General features: G+C 38.4%; 1 protein-coding gene across 6 annotated transcripts in view; it reads right to left on the bottom strand.

Moving 5' to 3' along the window:
• PTPRD (protein tyrosine phosphatase receptor type D) overlaps nt 1–21,844 on the bottom strand; it is a 2,140,681-nt gene that overhangs the window by 144,763 nt on the left and 1,974,074 nt on the right. For 3 of the 6 annotated variants that reach the window (XM_060014744.1, XM_060014742.1, XM_060014741.1), the window contains 4 exons: nt 17,472–18,059; nt 16,938–17,038; nt 15,858–16,117; nt 4,571–4,661 (listed from right to left, as the gene is read on the bottom strand). In XM_060014744.1, the coding sequence (XP_059870727.1) occupies nt 4,571–4,661; nt 15,858–16,117; nt 16,938–17,038; nt 17,472–18,059 (1,040 nt within the window). The remainder of the gene's footprint in view (nt 1–4,570; nt 4,662–15,857; nt 16,118–16,937; nt 17,039–17,471; nt 18,060–21,844) is intronic. The other 3 variants (XM_060014746.1, XM_060014743.1, XM_060014745.1) reach the window with 2 other exon arrangements.

The following is a 21,844-nucleotide window of genomic DNA, read 5'->3' on the forward strand; positions in this document are numbered from 1 at the left end:
TATTTAACGATTTCTGGCTTGACTTGGTTCCTTGATTAACCATTTGGGATAAAATGGTAAAATTCCTTGCATTTATCATGGCACCGAGTTTTTCTGGAGCTAATAGCTCTCTGGAGATGTTGAATTATCTTGCCAGGCAATAAAGGCAGGGTAGAGAAAAAATAATTTGAATATTACACTGAAGAAAACAAATATAAACACGTACACACAGAAATCCTTCATGTATTTCTAAAAGAAAAAAAGGACAAATTATGGTTTGATACTCTGTTGCTTTGCATTCACTCTTATTAGGAGAAACTCATGTTAATGATATTTCATGACAATTTCAAAATGATGTTTAAGTTATCTCTGTCTGCTTCCATTAAATATTGGTATTTTATAGGGCTTAACAGAGAAAAAGACGTTTATAGCAGTCTGAGATGCCTTTTGATGTAAGGGACAACTTAACTGGTGTTTTGAAAGAATTCTGATTTGTTTTACTATCTCTATAGAAAAGACTATCTGAGAACCTGGTGCAATGAAGGCCAGGCTTCTGTAATAATAACGGCTGCAGACTGTATATATGGCAAATACCAAATCCTTACGTTAGGAACCTGATGGTAAACTACAGTCTCTTCAACACAGAATGTACATGTGCTCAGCTGGTCAAAATTATAACTTAAAAATGTAAAAAATCACCCTCTTGGTTATATAGATAATTTGTGCCCATGTTATTGAATACTTAAAATGTTCTCAAATTTTCTGTTAAGTCTGAGTTTCTTGATACAATTAAAATTACATGAAATGTAAGTTCTTTTATAAAAACCACAGCAGAACTTGTTTAGCAAATTTGGACCATCTGATGATACATTCAGGTAGACTGATCAATTATGGACCAACTGAGTTGTAATAAAGCAAGTCCAGAAACTCAGCACTATCTTTCAATCCTGTTGTCACATTTAGGTCTTATAATAATGATGATAATGACAATAATGCTTTTCTTTGTTAACCAATTCCTAGGTGCCAGGCACCGTTCTCAGGAGACTAAATAGGGCTTAGTTCATTTACTCATAAAAACTCCATGAAATAAGTTATCATTATCCCCATTTTATAAGGGAGGCAACTGAGGCAGAATAGAAAGTGACAATAGTGGATTCAATTGGTGAAATAAAATGAAATTACATGTAAGAGATTTTTTCCAACCATATTTTTATTTACTTAATGGCTGCACAATACCAAAGAAACATAATTGCAACATTTAGGCTAAATTAATAATGTTAACTCTTTTAACTCAGTCTATGCTTAGATATGTAATTTTTGTGCATCTGCTTTCATTAACACAGATAAATGTGTACTTAGATGTCTTTTTCCTAGATTCTTTTAACATGTATTTTTAAAATTCTGATGTAAATATTTAAGATATACTTGAAAAGTCACTACATAGGTTATTGTTGATATGTAGTCATTTATGGGCCATTACTTAGAGAAGGACAAATGAAGTGCAGAAGAGCCGAAAAGCTTTCTGAAGTTGGTTAATCGGAAACATTTACCATCAGTTGTTTATGCAACTGTGTCCCCTCTTCTACTTCACCGATCAAACCCTACCTTGATTTTATTCATATTTCAGATGTAGGCAGGCAACTGTCATAATTCATCCATATCACTGTCATCCCTAAGAGTACCTTTTGCTAGGGTTTCTTTAGAAGACTTCGAGGAAGTACTTTAACAGATTTTAGTGTTTTGGTGCTCCTAAGACCCAATGCTGCCATTCATTAAGGTCAAACCTGGAACATCAACCCTGGCCCTGTAGCTTGCTCTAATCTCTGTAGGATGCTCCCTGTGTTATACTTTAAATGGGTCAAGTGTGCTCAGGTGACACTGAAGTGAGCCACTATGTTGAAGTTCCAACCACAAATGACCACGTTATTTTACAGCAAGCCTTTGAAGTACAATGCGATGAAAAGCTTATGATGTATTACAAGACCTTCCCTGAATTAAATATAACTAACATTTTAGGAGTCATCCTGTCCAGAATTCATTTTGACTATCAATGTCTGCTCTGCCCAGGCTGACCCTGACAACTAAGAGTTCCAGTCTATGAATTTATCATGTGAAGATTATCCCCAGACAAAGGATAAATGAGCTCAGAAGATAATATCGAGAGTGACTCTGTGTAGAAAGCCTCTTTCCATTTTTTATGGGCCTAGGTGTGAGGCATGCATGTGGAAATCCCCTTAGGCTACCATTCTATTTGATGATTGGGGTTTCAACGATTTGAATTATAGGCCTTTCTAAAAAATCACTTGGTCAAATACATTTAAGAGAGGAACACTGCTTTGTCAAACCTGGCAGGACCAAGCTATAGATAAAATTACTACAGTGCTTTTATTATCCATGGTAGGAAAAAAATACCTGTCTGTAGGGATCAGAAACTGGATGAGTAAGCACAAAGTGAGGCCATAGCCTACTTTCATTAGTTCCCCTCCACAATAGTTACAAGATGTATTGGAGGTTTCCAGAAGATATATCAAGGGCTTTAGTTTTCTATCAGAAATAATTTTCATTTTCCAGTCAATGCATATCTTATTTCTTCCACCATTAATTCTACAATGTGGTCTCAATTATATCAGTAAGAAAAGTGGGAAAGAACCCATCCTGACCCCCAAATTTTGAATTAATAAATGTTCTTTATCAAACTATTATACAGATTAATGCACTACAATTTGTGGGATGATTAAAATGACCCTTTGTTATGGGAATCAGCAGCAGAGACCCATAGAATGTAATTGCAAGAAAGTTCAATGTCATATAGCTCTATACTTTAATCCATTAGAACTGATGTGCATTTTGGAGGTTGAAACCTAGCTGTAAAAGAGAATCAGCTTCCTATTACTTACAACCAAATGGCTCCACTTCTAAGCAAAGCTTTTTTTTTAAGGATTTGATGTCATTTTTGGCTTGGATGTTAATTCCTTGAAAACTTTTTTTTTTTTAATAGGTAGAAAGATTCATAGATTTTACAAGCTGCCTTTGCATTTTAAATCCAGTTCCAACTGAATTCTGCATTTCGGCTGAGAACTGATTAAAATAATAAAGACTATGTCAGGATTAACTGATTAGTCACTTGCAGGTAAAACATGCCTTGCTTGTTTAGAGACCAGCTAGCTCATCAAATCGCATATTCAGATGTACTCCTCTGACATCATAAAAAATGATTTTGTTCCTTTATTTTCAGCAGAAAAAAAAAAGTAAAATTTATAACAAATTACTTGACAGCATGATTGAAATGTGTCTCATTTTATACTCCTTCAGTGCTCATCTAATCACTAAGCGGTGACACAAAAGCATAGTCCTAACCTTGAACTCATCTCCCTTTCTGAACTTGATCAAGTTTAACTCAGATAAATGAAGTGGTTGATGATGAAACATACTTCTAGGGATGACACATGTCTGTCAAAAGAAGCTAACAGCCCTGCTCTCGAGATCACAGTCTCCTTAGTGCAGACGTGTGTGAAATAAACATCACTTCCCTGTAATGCAGTGAGGGAATTTCTGCTTTTCCTTGCTTTGTATGCACTAATTTGAGGGACAGAAAATACCTAAAAATAACAGGTTGGGTTATAAGATATAGAACATGTTGTAAATAAATCCAATCAATTAAAATCTCATATTTCCCCTAATGGGGGCCTTTTATATTTGACTTCTGAACTGATTCAATCTAAAACCATGTTAAAATTGTACAGTCTCTCCTGTATAGTCTTTCACAGAAGGTGAAGCCCAGCCATTAACCTGCTGTGGCCCTCTAGGGATCTGGCTTAACACTTTTGAGCACAGTTTTCTCATCCAAACGTAAGTATGTCAAAATTAGATCCTGTTCTATATACTATGCATTTACTTTAAAAAAAAAAAAATGTTCTTTTTGCAAAAAAGAGTACCAAGGTACCTATTGTTAATGTAAGATTTTAGAAATTACTAGTATTTAGTATTTGCTCTGTTGTTTGTACCGTATTTCTTGCTCAGCTCAAAATTCTGTGATTTGTTTTATTTGCCCCTGAAGCTCATGCATTTTTGATTCTGATATCTTACAAAATACAGAATAAAGCAAGTATGTGCTAACCAGCACAATTCTGTCAGAAATTGGTCAAGAACACATAGCAGGTCAAGTGTTGAACTCTGGTGCAAACTGCAACTTAGCATTTTTAACAGCCTCAGCTACCATTGCACTGACGAAGCATACCTTGGAATTCATAGCAATGGTGATTAAGTCTTTGCTGACAATTCACTTCACCTTCCACACCTCTGCATCATGTTTTACAAGGGGCACGGGGCAGAATCTTAAAGCCAACAAAGATCAGATAGGTTGTAAGCTTTACAACAGCTTAATGTCTCTTAATTAAATCAAAAAGCTCTTTGTTGGGACCCCAAGAGGTTAACACACCCGTAGCCGTGAACCTTCTGAGTAGCCAGCTGACCAGCCAGCCATGTAGGAGTCAGCACCCAGATTAGATGCTGAAAGGTCTCCACAGAGAGGAGAGGGCTATTTTAAAAATTAAATAACTAATGAACGGCACAGCCCGAAACACATAGTTACCTCATCTAATTCCATTTCATCTGGACTCTCCCATGGCTTGATAAATTTCCCACGAGATTTCTTCAAAGGCACAATTATTATGTAGTAACCTCTGCACAAGAATAGATAGACAAAAATAAGGTTAGTTCGGAGGGAAAAGAAAATGGATATATCCTTAAATCTTCCACAGACCTGAAGATTGAGACTGAAGGCAAATTATGGATATGGAGTGACTTGTCCATCAATGGCAAATAACCACCTGTTTGTTCAGTTTTAAAAACAACATGGGTAGACATTTATGTGTGACTTCAGTGATCTTGTATGGTAATATCACCATGGTTGACTGACCTTTGCTAGGTATCATAAACAGAGTGGAAATAGTTCGTTAGTACCCCGGTGCTAGACACATACAAGGTGGGTATATTGAAATCTACCACCACAGGCTGCTGAACCAAGAATTTTCTATGACATTAATTTATAAGATGATTTTTTTAAAGAAGATGTGTAATAAAAATTACTCTAAGCTCATCCAAATGCCTACACGATGACGATGACAATGATTTTCTTTATACACCGTTAAAATACATTTTATTTGGATAAAAAGTTAAAAGCATAAAAATTACTCATCATCTCACAATTATATAAAGATGTAAAGGTTCCCCTCTCTTTCTACCCATCAAATTGCAAACCTTAAGGTAGGTACTGCAGACATTTGGAGACAGTCACTACCTAAGGGCTTTCAAAATAGGTCTCAGTATAATACCTCTATAGGAAGGGACAAAAGTAAGCGAGTCGTCACACTGAGAACGGCCAACTACAACTTATGTATAAAGGCTCCTTGTCGCCAAATAGATGTGGGTTATTTGTAAAGTTGTTTTGTAACTTCCGTATAGTGTACACTGTGCTCTTATATTCAGAGTTAGGGACTCTGCTCATACTGATTTTTGGTAGTAACTATACAAGGACTTTGAACATAAGGTATAATAATTGCCACCACATTAATCACTTCCTACTTTTTAGGTATTATAGTAAATGCATAATCTCATTTTGCCCTCTCAAAAATCCTTTAAGGACAGGTAAGAGAAAAAAGACAGCTACACAGAGACTGAATGATCGCTCAAGTTAAAAGAGATAGTAAGGGGATACAAACCTATATATGTAGAGAGAGAGATATAGCTCTTAACTATGGCAATAATCTGCTTTTGTTTCATTTATGGAAATTTATTGTGGAAATGAATACACACACCCCCCTACCTCTGCCTCTCAGGAAAGGGATGAGAACGGGATGGGTGCTATCAAGCTTGTATCACAATATATTACAGAGACTAATAGTACACACAGGAAGGCCTGTTTGTTCTTATCGCAAAGCAAAACGTGTAATAAACTCAGCAAATCCTGTGTGATAATGAACTCTGTTTCCACAAACAGAGTCTGGAGCAGCTCTGTCCAGTATAGTAGGCGCTAGCCCCTTGCGGCTATCAAGCACTTGAGATGTGGCTAGTCTGAACTGACATGTGCTCTACCTGTAAAAGACACTGGATTTCAAAAACTTAGTATGAAAAATAAATGTAAACTATCTCAGCAATAATTTTTTAATAGCGATCACATGTTAAAATGATAATATTCTGGATATAACGTGTTTTGTAAAAAATGAAATTAAAATTAATGACATCTGTTTCTTTGTACTTTTTACCATAGCTGCTAGAAAGTGTAGTATTTCACATGTGGCTCTCGTTACATTTGTTGGGCAGGGCTGATCTAGAGTGTTCCGGTAGAGAATGCGGCATCTAGAGATACATCTGGCCCAGAATTCAGGATCTGCCACTCATGAGCTGTGTGACCCTGGGCTGATCATCTAACATCCCTGAATCTCAGCTGCATATACTGAAATTGAGAGTAAATAATATCAGACTTATTCTGGAGAAATAAAACAAATGAACACAAAGTGCTTAGCACAGTGTGTGTCACGTAGCACTTCACAGATGCCAGCTGCTACTGGCCGGTACTGACCATCATGGTGGGAGAGATGGATCTGAACACAGACACAGTAGGACACAGTGAAACTCCCTGAGAGTTTCAAACTTTTTCTTCCCCCTGATCAATAATTCAAGTCAAACCAGACAACTACAGCAGAATCCGTTCTCCATGGTGCTCTGAGCAACTCATCAGGCTCACGGGGTCACATCACTTAGCCATCCATTTTCTTTCCTACAAACAATGATGACGATCAAGGAGGGTAATGAGAAGGAATAGTGGAGTATGTGAGAGAGGCCAGTATCTTTTATGGTCCAGAGTAAGCTTCCTCCTCTTGCTGTCCTCCCACCACCCGAAGGATTTGCCAAACAGGTCCATCATGTTAAATGAGCATGGAGAAGAATGACAGGGGCTGCAACCTAGCGTACAAAATAACACTGCAGATGGACTTGATAAACACACTTGTCAGGGAACCTCTTGCTTTTCACTACCAATTGCACAAAGTCAGGACAGCTTCTCTTTGCCTAAAGTAATGATACTGCACATGATCAGGGAGCTCCCACTGTCCTCGTTCAGAATCTTGTAAATCAAGGTTAAGCTGATGAATCCTATTAATTTTTCTTCTGCTTTCATACTTTGAGTTGCCGTTCTTGTACATGAAGAAAGAATCCGTTCTGCAGCACTCCCCGACTATTCATTTCATTTGTGGCTCGGATAAGAATTGAACAGCCTTCCCCATAGCAATTAATTAACAGTGTGGCTGGATATCCATAACCTTTTCTCTCCACGGTCACTAAAGCATTCATCTAGAGCAGCCAAAGTGGAGCCTTTCAAAGCAGCTCTCACCTATTGAAAGAAATGGGGTGTTGGGAATTTGGAACTCCTGGGTCCAAATCCATACATTTCAACTGTATTCTCTGCAACTGTGACTTTGTAAAGAACCTCGTATTCGCCATTCCTGAAGCCTAACTTTCCCCTGAGGATACTGCTTTCTTTGCAGACTTCTCACGTGGTGGCTGTTAATTTATCCCTCTTCCTCTGCCCATGAACCTCAGGTTTAGGGTTTGGGTTTCTTTCCTGGTTCACTGTTGCTTCTTGCAGATATTTTTTCCTCTACCCCTTTGCTAAAATCACAATAAGTCCTCCTTTCGGAAGCTCGTACAATTCAGCTATGCTATGGTCTTCTCTTACTGATTTCTGCCATCTACCAACCTCTTCAGAATCTTTCCTTTATGGAAGTTTTTGTTTTGTTTTGTTTTTCCCAGGGTTAACAGTCTTTTTTTTTCCCTCCCAAACTTTGCCATCATTTTGGGTGACTTCAACCTTCAGAGGGCTGGCCCATGCACCACCCAGGGCTCTCAATTTCTTGAGCTCTTCTCTTCCAAAACCCACATCCTCCATTCTGCCTTAGCTAAAATCTGATAGCCTTCCTCTGTGCCTGAACCCAAGGAGCTGAATACAGCTTGGGAAATAATGCACAGGGTAGAATGATGCCATAAGTTCACATTCAGCAAACTCAAACAGGCCTTCAACACTGCCTGGCAACACAGCCACAGCTTCTCTAGTTACCTAGTCCATCCAATCTTCACAGTAAGTTTTTCACACTTTCTCCCCTGGCCTCAAATCTTGGACATACATGCCTCTCCACTAGAAGATGGCCTGCGCTCTTATATACAGAGAAAAGAAAAAGATTTAGACAAGCATTCCCTCGTCGTCTAACAAACTACAAGCCGACCTATATCTGAGTGCAAACCATAATCTTTCCGATTGGTACCGTAGAAGGGCTGACTACACTTTCCAGAGCCAATTACTTTTTCTTGAATTGGGTCCTGCATCTCACTCTCTTTGGATGTCTACCATATACTATACCCCTTGTCTCCCATATATCTCGATTTCTCCATCCTCGTTGGATTCTATCGATTAGCTTTCCATCCACATCCTGCTCCAGTCATCACTTTCTCTCTCTCTCCTACCTCTTACTGCCCCAGTTCTGAGAAGAGCTGTGCGTTCTTGCTGTTCTCCATGTCTTCACCTTCCATTCACTTCCCAGTCAACTGTGCTCTAGCTCTGGCCTCATCTGCCCAACTCACCACCTTCACCTGGGTCGTCAGTATTGCATCAAAAGGAGAATTTTTCACTCTCTTCTTACTTGATCTTTTTTTTGTGGTACGCGGGCCTCTCCCCGCTGTGGCCTCTCCCGTTGTGGAGCACAGGCTCCGGACACGCAGGCTCAGCGGTCATGGCTCACGGGCCCAGCCGCTCCGTGGCATGTGGGATCCTCCCGGACCGGGGCACGAACCCGTGTCCCCTGCATTGGCAGGCAGACTCTCAACCACTGTGCCACCAGGGAAGCCCCTTACTCGATCTTTTATCAGAATCTGCGTATTCATAACACCCTCCATGAAACATGTTCAGTTCTTTCTCTGTACCCAACTCTCCTGGTTTTCTACTTAAATCTCTCACCATGTTAACCTTATTTCTTTAGCAGGATTTATTATCTGCTACCCAGCTTTTCAACGGTGGCGTTCCTCAAGGATCTAGCCAAGGATTTGTCTTTACTTCCTCTTTTCTTCCCATGGGATCTCATTCCAGCTCAGGGAATCAGTTATCCCCTAGATGCAAATGATTTACAGATTGACATCTTCAGCCTGGAACGCTCCTCTGAACTCCCCAAGTTTACCCCCTTCCAACTTTATGTCTCCATTTCTATGTCACAAAAGTACCTCAAATTTACTGTGGTTAAAATAAAACAAAAAATACGCCTCCAAAAGTAATCCTCTTCCAATATTGCACCATGATCCATTTTAGGGCACATGCTGTAAACCTAGGTGTTATCACTGATGATCTGCATTAACTCTCTCCCTCCCTCATACCCAAACTACCACTGAGTCCTATTACTTCCAAACTATCTATAGTGCATTCACTTCTCCCCATCTCTGCCGCCACCGCTCTGGCTTCATTCCATTGTCTCATGCCTGGGTTGCTCCTAACTTTGTCTCCTAATTTTCTCTCTCTGTTGAGTTAAACTCCCTTTAGTCCAGTCTCTTAAATTTTCATTTTGCAATAGAAAATTAATTGTAACATTTCCATTGATCCTCATTTGTCTTAGGATAAATACCAAAGGCATTATACGACTCAGCAGGATCCTGCCTGAATCCATCTCTCTGTGCTCTCTGAGCTACGCCCTGGTGGGCTTTTAGTTTCTTGAATTTACTTGGTCCATTCTGTCTTTGCTCATTCTATACCACCTGTCTAGAACCTTCTGTCACTCCCAACAAATCCCAAGTTATCTTCTCTCTTTCCTCAAATAGCAACTCACTTTTTTACTTCCTAACTCAAACCTTCCCTGACCTCTGCTTAGACCAATGACCCCTATTACATGGTCTCAATGAACCATTTTTAGTCCATAATTTTCTTATACGTTTAAGACATATTCATATACTTAGAAACACATTGCTAAAGCAGTTACACATATAATTTCCCCAAATTTGCTAACGTTGCCATTTTATCACTGAGTTCTTTTTTCACTGAAAAGTGGAAGTGGGTGAAGCAGGTAACTCTTGGGGATTTATGCCTCCCCTAGATCGGGAAGTCAAAAACATTTTGAGGCTCTTCTCTTGCATTAGAACTTTCCAACTTGAAACCTCATCAAGCTTTTCTCTTTTCTCCAAACCAGCCTAATGACATGCCTTAATGTCTTTTAGTTACCAGCAAAGCGGTGATCCTGGTTCTAATGTCATGTGGTATTAGGTAAGGTAAGATGACTCTGTAAAGTGAGGAACTAACATATACCCTGCAAATTCATATCAACTAAATCATGTGAACTGAAAGAACTTGCTTGAAATGCAAAAAAAAAAAAAAAAAAAAAAATGCTTTTGGACATAGAGCAGCTTCCCATATGGGTAAAATTAAACTTTATACTCTGTTTGCCTGTCTAACTCAAGGCTGAAGTTTAGCCTTCAAATACCCTTTTCAACATAGACCTTCACTATTAAACTAATGGAAAATAAATAACTTGAGAATCAATATATCCGGAGAGCCCTCGACTACTCATAATGTAAGCTGTGTTTTCCCAGTATATTAGATTTAATTAGATAAGTTAAATATAACCTTCAGAATTTTAATTATCCTATGTAAAGTTTTACTAATTTTATTTAATATGTTATCATCAAGGGGCCCAGTTCCATATAATTATATGGGAAGGTGAGCTCTGGTCTTCGTGGCAGTACCACTTCAAATTCTGGCAGGCTTTTTGTATTAACAGTCCATGCTAGCATTCTCCAACTCATTATTTAACTGGGAGGTCAACATTTGTCTCAGAGTTTAATGATGAATGTCATTCCTTGAATCATTTTTTGATTTTTTTTTTTTTTCCTGGCTTTGGTCATTTGGGTATATATTGTTCAAATCAAATTAATTAACCACAGGAAAACCAAAGCAGGTTGAATGATCTTTCTAGTTTCTCTGTTTAAATTAAGGTTTCTAATCTTTTAAGCTATGTGTTGTCAGACAAGTTATTAATTGTCTTAAGCCTCATCTTCCTCATTTGTAAAATGGCAGATGATAATGCTGACTGTGTCTAGCCTCTCCCTTTACCTCTCCTCTAAATTCTCATGACAATCTACTGATTTTATTGTTCCACATTTAACATACATTTCCATAATCTGTGGCCAAGTGCATGTACCTGATGCCTCTTGGTTCTGAGGTTTGTCTGGGGCAGTCCTATTGACATCTAATTGTTATGGAGTTCTTAGATGTTTAGCAATTGTCCTAGGAAAAAATATCCTGGTTTGGTCAATCATTTTATGGTCACAGAGGCATGGTTGTGGTTCAACATGTAGACTCTGGAGCCAGACTGCCTAAGTCCAAATCTTTCCTCTCTGGTTATGCTATTGTGTTGCCAGGGCCAATTAGTATACTACCTTATAGCTTCGTCAGCCGTAAAATGAAGAGGACCCTTGGTGTGAAGATTACAGCAGTCACTGTGTGCAGTGTCCTTTGAAGAACACCTAGTAAGTCCTCTGTCCCTATTAACTAGTAGCAGTATCAACTCTATGATCTTGGCTGGGCCACTTAGTGTCTTTGGGCCTCACTTTACTCACCTGTAAAAGGGGAGACCACCTACCTCACAGGGTTATTGTGAGACGTTAGTGAAATGCTCTAATACCTTCAGTAAATTGTAAAGCTCTACACAAATTTAAGCCTTTACTACTTCAGTTAACAAACATATGATGTGTGAATTAAACATTAAACAGCTTATACACACCGAGCTGATAATAGTGGTGCATGTGTGTTATGAAACAACTTTGCTTCCAAGAATGTCTTTCTTTGAAAGAAAAAGTAGATAATAAATTTAAAATTTTATAAAACACCCTCATTCTTCGTTTCTATTTTTCATAAACATGAAATGGTTGCTAGGGAGTTAATTTACATTGGGTACCTTCTGGCAGCTTTTTCTCTGAGTACAATCTGTGTGGTGCTTTTTTTTCTTATCAGAGTAAAATCCTGCTCTATAGAGTCACAGAAGTCCTCTTTGTCACCACAACTTGCTTCTGACGGATGGTGGCATTGCTAGAGTTTCTGACCAGCATTCTGCCCGCTAAATGTATTCAAAGAGAAGGTTGAAGCCCCACAAAATTCCTAGTACTAGAACCTGCAGTACCGATGTGGCTGTTTCGTGAAAAACCTGGCCCTTCGCTGAGGGAGCTCCCAGCTTCTCCACACAAAACCCAAGTGTGAAATCACAGAAGCAAGGAGCTATGTCTGCATTACGTTTACAAGAGACAGATTTATTTTCCGATGGTGAGGAGTTTGGAGGTGGGGATCAAGACCTCTCAATTATCTTGGCCGGAAACGAGGAAAGCCTGGTTTCTGTTGGTAAACAAAACAGCCGTTCAATCATCAAAATTGTATTTTGATAGGAAAACAAATTGGAAGCATCTTTGTAGCTAGCTTTTACCTAAACACAAGTTAGCAACCCACCCCAGAGCTCTGGAATCGATTCTGTTTTCTCCCCTCATTTCTCCCTTACAATACTTAACAGAAAGCTCCACTCTAATTTCTGAACTGCAAGTGGTACCTCATGGCACACAGCGTTTTGTCATATTTGACGATGCCACATGAACCAACCTAGAAGACTGGATGGGTAACTTTATGCTATTATCCCTTTAAAAAACATAGTGAATATGAATTATCTAGGGATTTTTGCTAACAGGAGATTTGCTTGTCATTTCTTATGGTTCTTATACTTTTCCCCAGTTTTGTCTTTTGCTCTTGTCTTTCCCCCAGAGTGTTTAGAATATATTTCTGGGAATCTTTACTTCATTTCTAGAACAGAGTTTTTTCCATAATGGTTTGCTTTCTTTTTCTGTTTTGTAATAGTCTCTGATCTTTGTTACCAAAGTTTTATCCCTTTTCTTTGACTCCCATGTCAAATATTACAAAGAAGAAGTACAAAAATTAATAAAACAAAGAAAAATTGAACAAGTCTTTCTCTCTGAGAGACTATATTCTGCAATATTCTCAATTCATTCAGAGGTTGGGAAATGAAAAAGAAGTCTGTCACCAATGGACTAAACTGTCATTTCCCAATAATGTCTGAGACATTCTACCAAACTAATTTGGTAAATAGCCATTAAAATCTTTTTTTTAATATATAAAGAAAAGTCTTGAAATCTAATAGTAAAAACTACAGATTATGTGCCACTATTTTCATCTTTTATTTACTCTTTCCCTGAAAAGACAGCACATGTTTTTAACAGACTCAATTTATAGCCCATATAAACTATACAGACTGTTCCTTCATTGTTTGTGACTATTTGACCTTCTCTAAATCTTTCTCATCATTCAAGACTTATTAGATATCAGCTCCTTCTGGATATCTCCCTTGACATCCGAGTTGGGCTAGAATTCTGTATTTATGTTTCTACAGTACCTGGCAGTACTTGCTCCATATATTCTTATTATCTGTTTCCTGTATCTGTTTTCCCACTATAAGGTAGGGCTTTATCTCAATCATCTTTCTATTTCCAGACCTAGTGCTGGCAATACAGTATGTCTAGAATACATGTTTGTTGGATGCCAGCTGAAAAGTCGTAATGGATGGGTAAGACGTGGACCAATAACAAGTGCTAGTCTTTGTCTTGCTTGGGCAATACCACATGTGCTGTCCTCTGCCTGAAACAGCGTCTCCCCACCCCCACTCCCATGGACCAGCTTATTGTGATTCTTTAAGCCTCAGCTTAGATGTTGCTTTTTTCAGGGCCTCTTCCTTGAACTACTCAACGGGGGTTGGGAGCTCCTCCTGTGGCCTCCCCTATCCAACTAACTTTTGGTATCACAGGACTCCACTCCACCTGACTCTCTACTTGTCCAAATTCCCCAATTACCTATACTATGTAAGAGCCATGAGAAAGTCAGCATTCTCTCCACTGAATTCCTGCAACACTGTCTGGAACTATGGTGGGAGATCAAACAATATCCATAGAATATTTAAACAATAGCAAAATAAAATCTCCCTTTCATACTAAATTTTGCTGGAATCAAAATCACACTAATATTCCATTCTTCTTTTTAGTTTTCTAAATGATAGAAGAGTGGACAAAAATGGAGACTCATGTAAATGGAGACTGATTTCACTGACACCTCATGTAAAATGTACACAAAATTAAACTCATTAATTTCCTCCTGATCTTTCATCCTTCAGGATGAATGGCAGCATCATTTATTTTGTCATCCAATCTCAGACCTCAGAGTCATCTATGACATTTTCCTCTGCCTCGTTCCCTCCATTAAGACAGCTGCCAATTCCTACTTCTCTGTCTGCCTCTGCTATCATTTCCACCATCACCATCTCACTTCAGAATCTTGTTACTTGCCTAGAGTCAACTAACTGCACAATGACTGCCCAAAACTTTTCTCTGTGGTGCTCCAATCCTTCTGACATGCCTTCAGGAGCCATCTTCCCTAAGAACTTTCCTACATTATGTCACCAGATTGCTACTAAATGTAAAGGCTCCAACCATCCATGAACTGTGTAGAAATGCCTCTGCTTGACCTTCAAACCTTTCATAGCAAGTTTCATCCAAACTTGATCATGTCGGATAGAAGAAATGACAAAGGGTTTAGTCTTATCCCAAGCCGGGAGCACAGTTCCTAACATGCAGCAGACACACAATAAATATTTCCTAAAATGGCAAAGAAGGAAACTTAGGTATTACACAGATGATATCATGCCACTCTCCTGCATAAAGTCCTTTAATGGACTGTCACTATCTATAGGATACAGTTCCAACTTCTGAGCACAACTTCCCTCTTGTATACCTGCCTCTCACTACTATTGCCCTGGCTCTCTGAGCACATGCCTTACAGAATCACTTGCTTCCTTTACTAATGAGCCTTTGCGTACGATTTCCTTCCTCTGATTTTTTTGTATGCCTGTCATCGGTCCTTCAAGATTAAATTCAGAAACTTTCTTGATCCATTTCATTCTGGATTAGCTACTCTTAAGATAGAGTATGATTCTATCGCTAGCACATATTGCATCTGTCTATTTCTCTGTATTCCTCACTCTGTGGTAAACTCTTCGAAGACAGGGACCACATCCTCTTTTTTTGTTCTCCAGGGTCTACCACAGTACTCATACTTAATATACTTTGGTGAAAACACTTTTTTTCTTCTACTGGCTACCATCAACTAGCTATATGCAACCAACAAACTACTTAATGGACTGGATTTAATTTCCACTTCAGGCCCATTGGCCTCTACACTGTGCTCCATCCAAACCAGAAAAAAATTACATTTTCTAGCTTTCATGTTTCTTCTAATGTCATTCTGAACTTTAACTTGTTGAAATTTCTCCCATCTTTCAGCACACATGTAAAACAGCAGTGTCTTGTACTGTTTTTTTTTTTTTTGTATCCAATTTCCTAAAGTTTCTTTTAGCATTGTAGTATTTTCTAAGAATTCCTCACCATTAGAGTAACACTCGCCAAATAGCAGTTATTCGACTATTCACATTATTCTATACACCACGACGTAAACTTCTTTATGGTAAGGTTCATGTTCTATTTGTCTATCTCTCCTAAATTATACCATTTCTGGAACGTAAAGAAACACTCTCATTAATGTTAAAGTGATGAGAATCTGTGTCACAATGAACTCTAGAACACAATGCAACAGAACTTGAATAACAAAACTATGAGCCTGTGCAGAAGACTCTGACTCTACATACAGCAATATAGTCTTTTATAACCACATATTCCCGAGATTTAACCTTTTTTTTTCTTGCTTACATGCATTTCTATCCTTCAGCCCTAACCTTCGATCAACTTACTTTATATTCTCATTTGCAGGTACTTCGGGCAGTTGCACGGTAATCATGCCATCCAAGTTGGTCTTCCCAATGAAGGCAGGCTTGGTACGTAGAACATCTGGTGCAGTCTTTGCGGTTACCCTGTGCTGCAGGCCCCCAGCACTGTTGCCACGATTTGTCAGCACAAATGAATATGACTTCTCAGGCTTCAGGTTGACAATTAACTTCTGGGTAGCTCGGCCATCCACTTCTTCTACCATTTTCCCATCGTCGTAAAGAATCTAGAGAGATACGACCAATCAAAGAGATTTGGTTATCAGTCAGGCAATGAATATTTTCTAACTAATATGGTACTTGCTTATGGAAAATACATATGGGTCATTTCTAATTTGGGGAATTTCCTAAGCCCGAAAGTGCTAATAAATTCTAGAGATGGCATCAATTTTCTTTTGTTTCTTATTGTGTAATGATACAATGTTTCTAAGTCTATCAAAAATACACAAAGAAATGTACAATATCTTAACAGTATGTGGCCCCTCAGTTGTCTGTGAAATGTTCTAGGTTTCAATGCATCATCCACACCACTTTTTCCCAAACACTTCCATTCTTGTTCCCAAATACATTTTTACTTTCAAAAATGTTTCTTTATTCTTTCTTTCACAGACTTGTACTTCTTGCTAACATTTGCCAATATCTCTCAATGGGAAACTAAAGTTTAAAATATTCAAAGAATTCAGGCCAATTAACAAATTACTTAAATCCCAGGATACTGCATTACAAACAGGTAGAAACCATGTAAATTTCATTTCCTGATGAAAAAACAAAAGCATTAGCTTAGATGTAAAAAGTTCAACTTGGAAGTGCTAGGTGACCCACAAAGAATGCCGGCCCTGGGTTTGAGCTCCTGCCTTCTCTTGAGAGGGGAAAGGTCACACTGCCAAAGAGCCAGACTCAGTCTGTTACGTGAAAGCCACAGAGAGAATAACAAGTATGTGTGGCTGACTCAAAGCAGTCTGTATGCTTTGTAAGTAACTTACCCAAGTGACCTGCCCCCTCCACTTTTACCAGTGGTATCTTCTTACGCGTTAGAAAACAACTTACTTTGAAAGGCATGGCAGAATTATAATTCTCTGGAATCTCCCAAGACAGTAGCACTGAAGTCTTCATTACTGCTTTGACATGAAAATTTTTTGCAAACACTGCTGGAAAAGGAAAAACAGTGTATTTAAACTACTCCTAAAAACGTATGACTCGTCCTTTTCCATGGACAGGAGGGCTTAAGCTAGATGCCATCTACTTTGATCAGACAGAGAAGTGTGATTTGCCTACCTGTTAAGAGCATTCATTTTAATACCTCATTCTCATAAAGATCTCTCCTTTCTCTCCCATTCAGTCAACTATACTGTGTTTTCCTTACCTGGGAACATTGGGGTGCTGTCAGCCAGACTTGCTTGGCATTCTCTAACTGAAATCTAAGGCATCCAAAACATATTAAGTTTCACATACTTTACCTTTTTGCTTTTGCGGAACCTATTAATATGAATGGGCCGATCAGTTATTTATAGCTTCAAAATACTGATTTCCAAAGACCGACATTCCTTTAAGGGAGAAAGGCCGTAAGCAGACAAATCCTACCTTGATCCACAGGCAGTGTCCTGAACTGGACACTGGGACTATATGGCCCGGGGCCTTTGCTCGTGTGAGCACGTACTTTTACATCATATGTGGTATCTGGTTTTAAGCCACTGAGTGTCAGAGTGGTGTCAGCTGGAACAATAAGCTGCTCCATTGGAAGAAGAGGGATATTGATATCCCTATAAAGAAGGGTATACTTGGTGATGATGCCATTTCTCTCTGCCAGGACAGGTGGCTGCCAAGATATCTGGACAGAGGTTGACGTGCTGCCATCTGAGTGGAGGTTTTGAGGGAATCCAGTTGGGACTTCTTCTGGAACAGAGATCTCCTTCACCATCTCCTCCCCAAAGCCCACTTTGTTTCTGGCTGAGAGCCTGAAGATGTACGATGCTCCTTTGTGGATGTCTGTCGCTGTGAAGTGATCTTCTTTTTCAGAGAACTCCAGAGTAGTGAGTGGCTCCAAATCCTTCCGGCCAAATTTTAGACGGTAGCCCTGGAGGGGTCCAAATGTGTCCACGGGGGGGTGCCACTGAACGAGAGCGGTATTCATCTGAGTGTGGTTAATCACAAGCCGGGGTTTCCCTGGAACTGGAGCACACAGGAGGGAGTGGTGAGACCACCCTACGTGGGTGTTTGCATTTCAATCACTGATGAACGGGAATGCCACTCCATGGGCATTCCCATGCCTTTACTTATAAACAAAGCCAAGGCTCGGTCTATATGCCTTTGTGGAAACATGCTCCTTCTCATACTCTTTTAAGGTAGGGTGAGATATTAGAATTTGATAATGGACAGAAAATAGGAATTATTATTGAAATGATAATTTAAGGAGATTTTTTTAAACATCTTCACATTTCGAATCTTAACACATAGAGGGTTCATGCCGCAGAGAAATGAAGCTCAGTAAGGATTAGCCAGTTAGGTACAGCTAATAAGAATAATAATTAAAATATATTTAATTACTGGGTCCATGCAATGTACCAGACACTGTACTAAGAACGTTACATGTAGTATCTCACTTGATTTACATCCTTCACTCCTATGTGCCCTGCTTAGTTATTATCTTCACTTTGTATAATAAAAAAATGAAACAGAGAGATAGAAAACTGTGCAAAGTTAGATGCGTACTAAGTGAGGATGCTACGAGACAAACATAGGTCTGTCTGAATCCATGGCCCAAACAACTTAACTAGTATGTTGATTATAAGTTTAAAAAAAAAGGTAATGTAAAATAATGTTGCTCTGACTTACTGTGGATCTAATTTGCATTTTTTGTTTATACCATCCACACCAGTCATTCTCATCAAGTTTTGCATCTAGTAAAATAGGAATTATATTCAGACCTACACCATATTGTTGTTATGAATATTAAATGCGGAAATGCATGTAAAAGCCTTAGAACAGTATTTTACATTTCATTAATAATAATAATTATTAATAATCAGAATATTAAGGTTTTTGTGGTCAGGGGCTAAGTACATAATTTCTTTTCAAGCTAAATAAGTTAGATATGTGAATAGGTCTAATATACTCAATGTATTATTACAACCGTATTTTTTTTTTTTTTAACACACAATAATTATTCCTGGAATCCACAGACAAGGACAGTGGTAAAAAACACAGAGCCAGGAGTTTCTTTGGAAATAGTCCAAAGATGAGGGAGGGGAAAAGACTATTACCAGAACTAAAAATAAGTTAATAGAAAGGGGAGAAAATATGGTCAAAAGGGAGGAAAGCTTACACTAATGGCAATGAAAAATACACAGGCAATGAAAAATAGTATCATAGGTATGCAGATATAAGTTAAAAACAAAAACAAACTAGAAAGGTGTTGAGATAACATACAGAATATTAACTTCAAAACTTACTCGGTTAACCTGCTCACTATATATTTCAGACCCCAGAAGTGGTGTGCTTTGTCCAAGAACAAATTCTTTGTGATATTTCTATCCTTAACCAATGAAGTAATATAATAGTTTTGTTTCACGTGTTGGATACGTTCATAGTAAGTGGGTTCATCATGTGTGGGAAAATAGTTCCTGAAGTTTTTAATGGCAATTATGTACACGTGTTGAACGTTGACCCAGAAACCAAACCAATCCAAACCAAAAACTGAAGACTCACTGATTCTCATGGAAAGGTGTATCCGATATCTTACTAACCAACTACGAAACTCTCAGAACAAACCCGTTCATAAGTTGGTGAGTGCTTGAATTATTCCATTTATTTTTATTTTAAATATATTTAAAATTATTTTCATTTAAAATCACTTTAAAATAGATATTGGCAAGTATCCTCAATTTCTCTCTATGTGTGTATAGTATTTACATGATTTGCCCATTAAAATATCAATGACGTCAAGAATTAAACATTTGAGACTCTGCTGAGAAAAAAATGGGCCTTTCAGCAGAAAATACATCCTTCAATAAACAAAACCTGGTTGAAACTTTTGGGGGAAAACATAACAATTAGGTCTCCACATTTTCCAGGGACAATATATTTTATTAAAAATATTTATCGAAAGTTTTCAAAATTCTGGTTATGAAGAACTGCATCATAGTAAATACACTGTGCACCTTGTTTCTATAAGATGCATGTAAAGGGAGGATAAATAAAACAATTTAAAATTTCCTGCAACCACAAATATAGGTTGGATTGTAATAATATTTGTCAGCCATATATGAGTATGCTTTTATTATCTGGTGTTTCACTTCATAATATTGCTACGGTACAAATTTGGAGAAATTTAACAAACTCGTAAATTATAAGAAAAAAAGATCTCATGGCCTTATGAAAATGTACATCTATTCTTCTGTGATAGTCAAAGCCTAGGTTGCACTAATGCCTTTTGCTTATGATGCTGGCATGCCCTTTCTTGTTCTGGGATATAAACACTGTGGGCTTGGTAGCATGAAATCAAAGCAATGCTCTAGAAGTAAGAGCGTCAGTTCTGATCTACTGGTTCCCACTGCTGTGCCAGAAGCACCTCAGTCTGCTCTCCACTGCCAAGACAGCCACTCCTTTCCCTGGCAGAAGTTTCACTGAGCCTGAAAACTATGAGACAATCGGCCTGGAAGCAACAAGATGCACTAGTGAAGGAGTCAAGAAAGAAATGAAAGCTGAGGCAGCTAGAGGAAGAACTCCCAGCATTGCCTCAGGAGAGGTTAGCCACATGAAGGGAACACCTAAAATCTCCCCAAATGTGTGAATAGTAGACGCAGTTTAAATAAGCTAGGGTAAGGGTTTTATGGACAGTTGTGGTATTTCATCCAGGGAGTAACAAGTAGAAAAAAGGGAAAAGGAATGAGGAGAGTTCTACAACACTGCATGAATGGTTAAAAAGAATTCTCCAAAACTGCACGTATTGGCAATGAAACCCACTCCATCTCTGGCTTCCAGAAATTCTATGTATGAAACATTTACCAACTACTCACTTTAATGTAAGGACTTATATAATGGCATGTAGGCATTTGGGTGGGAAAATAAAAGATGGATAATGCAGGGTCCTTGTCCTCTGATCAGTGCATACTCCAGGTGGAGAAATGAAGAGGACCAGTAGATGGTGCTGCATGTGGAGTTGGGTCCAAGGTTCTAATGCCTTAGGGATATTGTGTGGACCACTTTTAAAGGCCATGCAGTGGCAGGGTCAGTGGGACTGCTTACTCCAGCCTAGGAGCTGGAGGATTGGCAAAAGGAAAGAGTCTTAAATACTTACTCTGGGAGTTGGAGGTCATTTTTAGCAGTGTGTTAGTGAACTTATTGGAAGAAGAAGGCCCAGCTGCACAGTAAATAAGCTAACTCTAACTTATGTCATGACATATAATCTCTTCTCCCTTTTGATTATTCTTATCTCCTTACTGTATTCTTCCTCTTAAAAATCTCTCATGACTTCAGAAATGGTACACATGTGCTGCCCTTTACTTCTTCTTAGTAAGAGCAATCATTGGAGATCAACCAAGGCACTCAATCCCAATGGCTCTAAACTTAGCTTCAATTTAACTTAGCACCTAAGTAGCAACAATCATAAATGACTGAACCTAAGCCTATTACTTCCAAATTCTCTATGTCATTGTCATCTTTTCTCTCATCCTTAAACATAGCTCCTCAGTACAGTAGTGAAATTCATGTAAAAATATAGAGAAAATTTCAAACCAAATATGCCTAAAACCACAAGATTTCAGGCAGTAGACCAATTATCATGATACAGAGCAATGGGAGTATTAACAAAGAAACTACAAAAATGTCATAATCATTGAAACATAAAAGCCAACATTTTATTCAAAAGCATCCCTCAGGTTACATGAATCCTACATGGATTGCTTAAGTTATGGCCTGTGTTTTTATTTCAAAGATATGATTGTTCACAGATTCTA

Source organism: Delphinus delphis, chromosome 6 (assembly GCF_949987515.2).
Source record: "Delphinus delphis chromosome 6, mDelDel1.2, whole genome shotgun sequence".
Classification (NCBI taxonomy): domain Eukaryota; kingdom Metazoa; phylum Chordata; class Mammalia; order Artiodactyla; family Delphinidae; genus Delphinus; species Delphinus delphis.